This window comes from Apium graveolens, chromosome 7, assembly GCF_009905375.1.
Source record: "Apium graveolens cultivar Ventura chromosome 7, ASM990537v1, whole genome shotgun sequence".
NCBI lineage: Eukaryota > Viridiplantae > Streptophyta > Magnoliopsida > Apiales > Apiaceae > Apium > Apium graveolens.
In genome coordinates, this window is record NC_133653.1 from 50,699,303 (window position 1) to 50,707,848 (window position 8,546).

The following is an 8,546-nucleotide window of genomic DNA, read 5'->3' on the forward strand; positions in this document are numbered from 1 at the left end:
CCCTATAAACGATATTTTCTTGGAAAACACGAAACACGAAAGTTGTATAGAATGAAAAGACCTTTCCGAAACGTCCAGGATAAACAAATTTTGATTTACGATGAATTTTCTACGAATTTTACGAAACTGTTGGTTTATGTTGAGAAGAGCCCCACAAATTTTATGAATAAAAATAAAGAAGGCGAATATGGTGTATTTATAACGGTAAAAAATTCTAAATATTTACCTACAAGTTATCCATATTAGAATTTAATCCAAATTTTAGGGTCATTACTCTAAATAAATTTTAAATCCTAGCCCTTATCTAATTTTAATCTCTTTTTATTCTATTATTAATCTAATTCAAAAAATTACGGTATATTACATACTACCCTCCTTAAAAAGAATTTGGTCCCTAAATTCACAACAATCCTAAAGTTCGTGACACATCTACCCGTTGAGCAACCAAAGGTCAAACTATGGTCCACAAGATCGAATCCTAGGGAATGTACTAGTCCCATACCTAATACACTCCGAAGAACAACTTGTTCTTGATACCAACTGTAACAACCGCGCTTCCGGACTATTAATTCTAAATCAAAACTAATTCAAAAATACAATACTAATCCAAAAATTGTATCACAACGATGACTATTATAAAATTACAGCTAAAAGCGAAAGTCCAAAAGTCATTCTACTCCAATTATAAGTCCTCGAAACTCCAATGATATCCAACTCGAACTCTAGGAGAAACCTGAAATTGAAAGAATGAGTTATGAAACCCTGAAAGAAACCAATTGATCCAGCTAGTAGGCCAAACGACACATACACATAAAGCATAATACGATAATTTATAAGATACGATATATGAAACAAACAAATTCGATACATATTCTTATTCTTATTCGATAAGTACAATACACATACCACATTAAAAAAACCAATAATGGAAAATCTATAATTCATGCCACAACCGGCGATAACGATCCTAAATTTCAGAAAACTGTCACTACAATCCGGTGACTGCGGTCCTAAGTTCTTATTCGATATTTTCACGTACAAACTATGACATAAATTAAAGATCCAAAATTATAGTCCCGACACCAAACAGATTCAATAATACATATACTATTTTTAGCACCTAATACTTTCAAATATATAATCACTTAGCCCATATTTTGAAAATCAAATATAAACGCATAAAATACAATTTTGAAAATACTAGGAACATCGATCAAAAACTTACCTCAAATACTTTTCAGTTCTTAATTTACTCTTTTTGACCCTCTAAACGACATTTTCTTAGAAAACACAAAAGTTGTATAAAATGAAAAGACCTTTTCGAAACGTCCAGGATCACTAAATTCAGACTTAAGATGAATTTTTTACAAATTTTACAAAATGCTGATTCGAGCTGAGAAGAGCCCTACGAATTTTATGAATAAAAACGAAGAAGGCAAATATGGTATATTTATAATGATAAAAAATTCTAAATCTTTACCTACAAGTTATCCACATTAGAATCTGATCCAAATTTTAGGCCCATTACTCTAATAAAATTTTAAATCCTAGCCCTTATCTAATTTTCATCTCTTTTTATTCTATTATTCTATTATTAATCTAATTCTAAAAATTACGGTATATTACATACTACCCTCCTTAAAAAGAATTTGGTCCCGAAATTCACAACAATCCTAAAGTTCGTGACACATCTACCCGTTGATCAACCAAAGGTCAAACTATGGTCCACAAGATCGAATCTTAGAGATTGTACTAGTCCCATACCTAATACGCATAATACGATAATTTATACGATATGATATATTAAATAAACAAATTTTATACATATTCTTATTCTTATTCGATATGCACAATACAGATACCACATTAAAAAAATCTAATTCAAAATCCATAATCCATACCACGACCACTAAAATCGGTGATAACAGTCCTAAATTTCAGAAAACTGTCACTACAATCCGGTGACTGCGGTTCTAAGTTCTTATTCGATATTTTCACAAACCACGGCATAAATCAATGATCCAAAATTATCGTCTCGACACTACACAGATTCAATAATACATATACTCATTTTTTAGCACCTAATACTTTCATATATATAATCACTTAGCCCATATTTTGATAATCAAATATAAACGCATAAAATACAATTTTGAAAATACTAGAAAGATTGATCGAAAACTTACCTCAAATACTGGTTAGATCTTAATTTACTCTTTTTGACCCTATAAACAATATTTTCCTGGAAAATACGAAACTCGAAAGTTGTATAGAATTAAAAGACCTTTCTGAAACGTCCAGGATCACTAAATTAAATTACCATGAATTTTCTACGAATTTTACAAAACTGCTGATTTATGCTAAGAAGAGCCCTACGAATTTTATGAATAAAAACAAAGAAGGCGAATATGGTATATTTATAACGATAAAAAATTCTAAATCTTTACCTACAAGTTATCCACATTAGAATCTGATCCAAATTTTAGGCCCATTACTCTAATAAAATTTTAAATCCTAGCCCTTATCTAATTTTAATCTCTTTTTATTCTATTATTGTATTATTAATCTAATTCTAAAAATTACGGTATATTACATACTACCCTCCTTAAAAAGAATTTGGTCCCGAAATTCACAACAATCCTAAAGTTCGTGACACCTCTACCTGTTGATCAACCAAAGGTCAAACTATGGTCCACAAGATCGAATCCTAGGGAATGTACTAGTCCTATACCTAATACACACCGAAGAACAGCTTGTTCTTGATACCAACTGTAACAGCCCGCACTTCTGGACTATTAATTCTAAATAAAAACTAATACAAAAATACAATACTAATCCAAAAATTGTATCACAACGATGACTATTACAAAAGCGCAGCTAAAAGCGAAAGTCCAAAAGTCATTCTACTCCAATTCTAAGTCCTCGAAACTCCATTGATACCCAACTCGAACTCTAGGAGAAACCTGAAATTGAAAGAATGAGCTACGAAATCCAGAAAGATACCAATTGACCCAGCTAGTAGGCCAAACAACATATACATATAAAGCATAATACGATAATTTATACGATATGATATATGAAATAAACAAATTCGATATATATTCTTATTCTTATTCGATAAGCACAATACACATACTCATAAAGAAGGTGAATGAAAAAGTAAGAGATTTTCATAAAGAAAATCTGACTCTGAGAGGAACTCGAAGAAAAATTGAAAAAGATTCTCATAAAGAAGGTGAATGAAAAAGTAAGAGATTTTGACATTATGTATAAAAATATCTATAAAGAAACAAAGAATTGATACTAACAAAATTCTCTGTACTAATGTGAAATATCTACTCAACATTTTGTGTTCCTATTTTCGGCACCAAGTAGAGCATTGGATTTATGCATGTTCTACAAAGCGTAAAGTGGGGAAGATTGTTAGTTGAAATTTTTTTAACTCGGAATTAGGATGTACTGGGAATCAGAATCTGCCATCGGTTAGGATTGGCATGGCATCCGGATATGGCGTCAGGATGAAGTTAGTCATCAGGATATGATTGGTTGTCTGGATTACAGAATAATCAGCATCTACTGATTTATACGGTCTCAACAATTGAGTGTTTAGTTGTCGGTTTCTGATTTGTAGAAATGTTGCTATTAACTGAGATATGTATAGAAACATTATAAATATCTTTTTGACAGATCTTGTAGTTGAAATAGACAATGTGTATTATGTAAACAAAGAATAGATTATCATTGTTGAATAGCTTTTACACAAGAATCATTATAACCTAGCTAGTGGGTCTCAAGAATATCAAATTTTTTTAAAGAGTTTTGTAATAGTTTATATCAGAATTAATAAACTGTTATTGATCTTACATGCTGATTTTGATTTATTGATATAATTGTATACAATCCTCCTTAAACAATTATATCTTTACTGGGTAACAGTTATGTTTAATTTTGAAGATATTGTATGATGATGTTTGTTTTACGTATAATTTAAAAAGTTTGGTTCCATGGAGTTGTTTGCTCTTGATGATGGTTAAGAAGAATAACTTGTTATTTCGTGGTTTGATAATGCAACGGGAATAGCTCATTCTTCCTATAAATTTCAAAAACTTACAATGATATAAACAAGTATTTTATAAGATAACACATGTCTGAACAGTGTCTAGACAACACATATAAACATTTGTCTAATTAAGAAAAAGTTCCAGAACTGTTGTATGATATAGAAACAAACAATTCGATCTGAAACTGTTGTGTTACTAATAATATAATAATTATGTATACAAAAATGTTGAGTATTATTTGACAACAGTTTTCTTAGTCGTTGTCTAGTCTCTATAGGAAAAACAGTTTTAGAGAACAGTTGTGTAAAAATATACAACGGTTCAACAAACCGTAGTATGATACACATAAAGACAATAGTTTACAAAAACAGTTGTGCTAAATCAATTGTTGTTTTATTTTTTTAACAACTATTCAGAAAACCATCGAATGAACGGTGGATTAGACAATGATTATTCATGGGCAAAAAAAAAATCATTTTACGTCATTTTGGGACAACGGTTCTATTTTCAACTCTTGTCTAATTAGTATTGTCTGAGTTTATTTTTCTTATAGTGATGGTATTAGAAACAACTCTCGAAATTTTGTTGCTTCAAGTCACTACTAGAAAATGGTTAATATAAATCACCATTTTGACATCAGTTGGAAAAATCACCGGTGTTAAAAATAACTTTTACATCTGCTATTTTCAAACAGATGTTAAATATAATATTTTACATCAGTAGTTTAAAAAACCGTTGTCTAAACGTATTTTTTTATATAAATAATTAATGATTTGTTTATTTTTGTTTTTGAAATTTTTTAGAATGTATATGATTAGATCAACTAAGTATTTAACATTAGTATATATATTTAACATCAGTTTTGAAGTAACCAAACATTAGCTTATAGCTGATGTTTATTAACGAGATATTGTCTAAAACCGATGTGTATGTACATATTAGACCGATGAAGGAGCTTATAGTAATGTTTTGAATGAGCTAATGTATATGATAACATTTTACAACAATTTTGGACCGATGTGAAATATAGGGAACTGATGTCTGGGGTGACATTTCACATCGATTTTGGACCGATGTTAAAAAAATACAACCGATGTGAAAAAATACATTTTTCTACACCTGCGTAGATATCAGTTTTGAATGAGATAGACATCAATTTTGAACTGATGCCTATAGACCTTTTTCTAGTAGTGAGTTGTAGGAGTCCCGAAGATCGGTGACACAATTTTTGTTGGTATCATGGTCAGGATGGGAGAGCCACGAAGCCGATTACTATCATCCCACAATGGAAATAAAAGTATGAGTTGATATTATGGGCCATTCTTTCGCGTCTTACAAGAACGTTTAGAGTTAAAGTCCAAAAAATTGTAACACCTTATTCCATATTAAGCATACTGAGTCAATGTTTTCAACTGAATTATACGTAAAGTAATATTACCAAATATACCATCAAATAGGGATATTTTACGAAATATGTTCAGATTTTATATTTAACAAAGTGCAGTAAACTTCGATTAATTTTTGATTTGAAATTAGGTCAGGACTCAATTTTTATAAAAAGTTTGAAATTTGACATGATTTATCGTATTAATATTTATTTACACATAGAATTATAAGAAATTTTTATTATAATGTTAATTGATTAATCTAATTTATTTGTGAATCTTCATCAAATTATAATTATTTTATTATTATTGATCTAAAAATACAAAAACATATATTAAAATAAGAACCAAATTAATTTAGAAGTATAAATTTTATTTCCCAAAATTTTAATGAAGAAAATGACATTTTTCCTATTATCTTCCAACTCCAAATATTAACCGATATCAAATCATTTCCGCGCAATAGACTCTGGAATCCCAAAACTGTCCTCCTGGCCCATATCCTAGTGGACAGATATTAATTTATATTGCCGACTGATCACCCGTCTACGTGTTAGTAAGGTCCAAGTCGGTAGATATTAAAAACGCATTTGGCAACCTATTCTTCTAAATAAATATATACATTTTAAGTACACAGCTGGCTGTAATTCAATACCGACTTGTGAATTGCTGGTTATAATTCAATACCGACTTGCCAAGCATCGATGTGTCAATATCAGTATATCACCCAAACCATAGAAAAGAAACAAGTAATTCCACGTGTACTGAATTTCACGTGTCATGATTTAGACAAACAACAATAACGTAGGATAAGGCTAGAAAAACCCTATATAACAGTGAGAAAAACACACAGGTAGTTACAAACACACAAGACCTGAAACAGTATATCAGAAGCAAAATACAATATATAGCAGCAATGGCAGGAGTAGTGTCAAGTGTTACTAAAGTAGACTTTCTCAACATCTCAAAGGCTTATCCTCAACCAGCTTTCAATCCTACTAAAGTATCCAGTGTTAGCTTCATTTCCACCTCTAGATACTCTAAGGTACACATCTCTCTATCTAACAGTTTGTGTAGTTGGATTAATGAAATTTAAATACTCACTCACATGCACATATAACAGGGACTTACCCGTTAGGCTAAGGCTCGCAGATAGCAACCTGAATAATGCATAGTTTTGTATATATGCTAATCTCTCCATATTTTTAAAAAATTTCAGGGTCGCATTGCAGCCACTGGTGATGAGAAAACTGACTCCGGAACTCATGGAATAATAGATGCAGCGGCAAAGAATGCAAGAGACATGGTGGACAAGGCAAAAGAACTTGCTGATAAAGCCGCCGAACAGGCTCAAAGCAACGAAGATAGGAGGAAAGAGTCTGAGGACAAGGTGGTAAAGGCAACAAAAGATGTAGCGGAATCCGCAGCAGAGGCAGCGGAGGAGACGGTCGGGGGTGCGTGGGAAGCGGCCAAGGGGACTCTCTTTCCCAAAGAGGATAAATAAGAATGATGACGACTGGTTTTGTTATTTGTACACTCTTTGTGGTCTGCAATAATTTAACCTGAGTATGGTTATTGGTGAAGAATATACGTTTGAAAATCTGTTCGTGTGTTTTTTGATGATATATGCTGAATTGGATGAGCTGGTCAGTCTTTATCACTAATATAGAAACAAAATATAAGGACTACAAATAAAAGAGAGGCATAACACTAGACCATAAGTGGGCTAGTGTAGTGACAAACAACATTATATTGTATTAGATAAGAAATTTATACTATTGTAACACCTCTAATTAGTGTTATAATAATTATAAAATTAGTATTACAGTGCCGTATTAGGGAACATGTAACACGTGGTGTTACATTAAGTTACCTTTTTATTTATTTTAAAATAATTAAAATGAGTTTGTTATTCAAAATTATATATATATATGTATATATTACATAAAATGATTGAAACATTTATTTGATTTAAAAAATGGTAGTCTATATTAAATTAATTAACATATTTTCAAATAGCAAGAGTTTCATAAATAGGAAAATTATTATTTATTAAATATCACATATAATTTTATTTTATTAAATTTAAAATGATTAATTTTAATACGTAAAACCAGTGTTATAGAAATCGGTAATCGGGGAAGATTGGTCACGTGACCTTGTATGGATTAATCGGTGGATCGGGGATTAATCGGAGCAAAAATCGGATATGCGTTATTAAATTTAATCTAAATTTTTTTTATAAATATAAAATCAGTAGGATTACTAAATATTTTGGACATATAGTCTCTAAATTCGTACTAAATTCGTGCATCAAAGTATTAAAGTAGTAGTTTACATTTGGTCTACGCATAATACTTATCTAGACAGAAGCACAGGATTTTAACACTTCCCGGTTCCGAAGAATTATATAGTGTTAAAATCTTATATCAATATTAAAAGTTTCACCGTAGAAAATGTCCGACCACCCATTTTCTATAGGAGGTTAGATGTTCAGTATAGGTATATATACACTCAAAGTAATTATATTTCATCACATATCTCCGCCTACCAAATCTCTCCAACTCTCTCTCACTCCCTCTATCTCTATGTCTCTCTTGTCTTTCTCTCTTAAATATTAAAAAGGATTCCCCAATTCTATCACTACGCCGTAGATTGGATTCCGCAACCCCAAAAAACTGTTACTAAAGGCCAAAAAAGTGTTGCTAAAGGCCGAAAAAAGGCTATGGCGACTCTTTTTCGGGGTTGCAATTTATGGCGTTGCCATAGAGTTTTTTGCAACCCCGGTGACACCCTATTGCAACCCTTGGTTATCCATTACAAAAATACGCTATTGCAACACCAATGGGGTTGCAATAGGTCTGGAAAAGTGTTACAATAGGGTTTGGGCTATCAATACAATATTTGTGGGCCCCACAATGGGGACCACATATGGGGTATCGATACAACCTTTTTGCAACACTTTTTAGTGTTTTTTACAACGCTTTTTAGTATTTTTCTATATATTAGTAATAGTCATAAATTTGATATATTACATCACAACAATATATTACATTTTTAATTTTACAACATACCTTGTATTATACATGATTTTGTTTTC

The 8,546-nt window shown here is 31.1% G+C and overlaps 1 protein-coding gene across 1 annotated transcript; it reads left to right on the forward strand.

Moving 5' to 3' along the window:
* The first annotated feature begins 6,293 nt into the window (after window positions 1–6,293).
* LOC141672365 (uncharacterized) lies at window positions 6,294–7,088 on the forward strand. Its single transcript, XM_074478942.1, has 2 exons — window positions 6,294–6,491; window positions 6,666–7,088. The coding sequence occupies exons 1-2, from the start codon at window positions 6,363–6,365 to the stop codon at window positions 6,948–6,950; spliced, it is 414 nt and encodes a 137-aa protein (XP_074335043.1). The 5' UTR covers window positions 6,294–6,362; the 3' UTR covers window positions 6,951–7,088.
* Window positions 7,089–8,546: the final 1,458 nt, after the last annotated feature.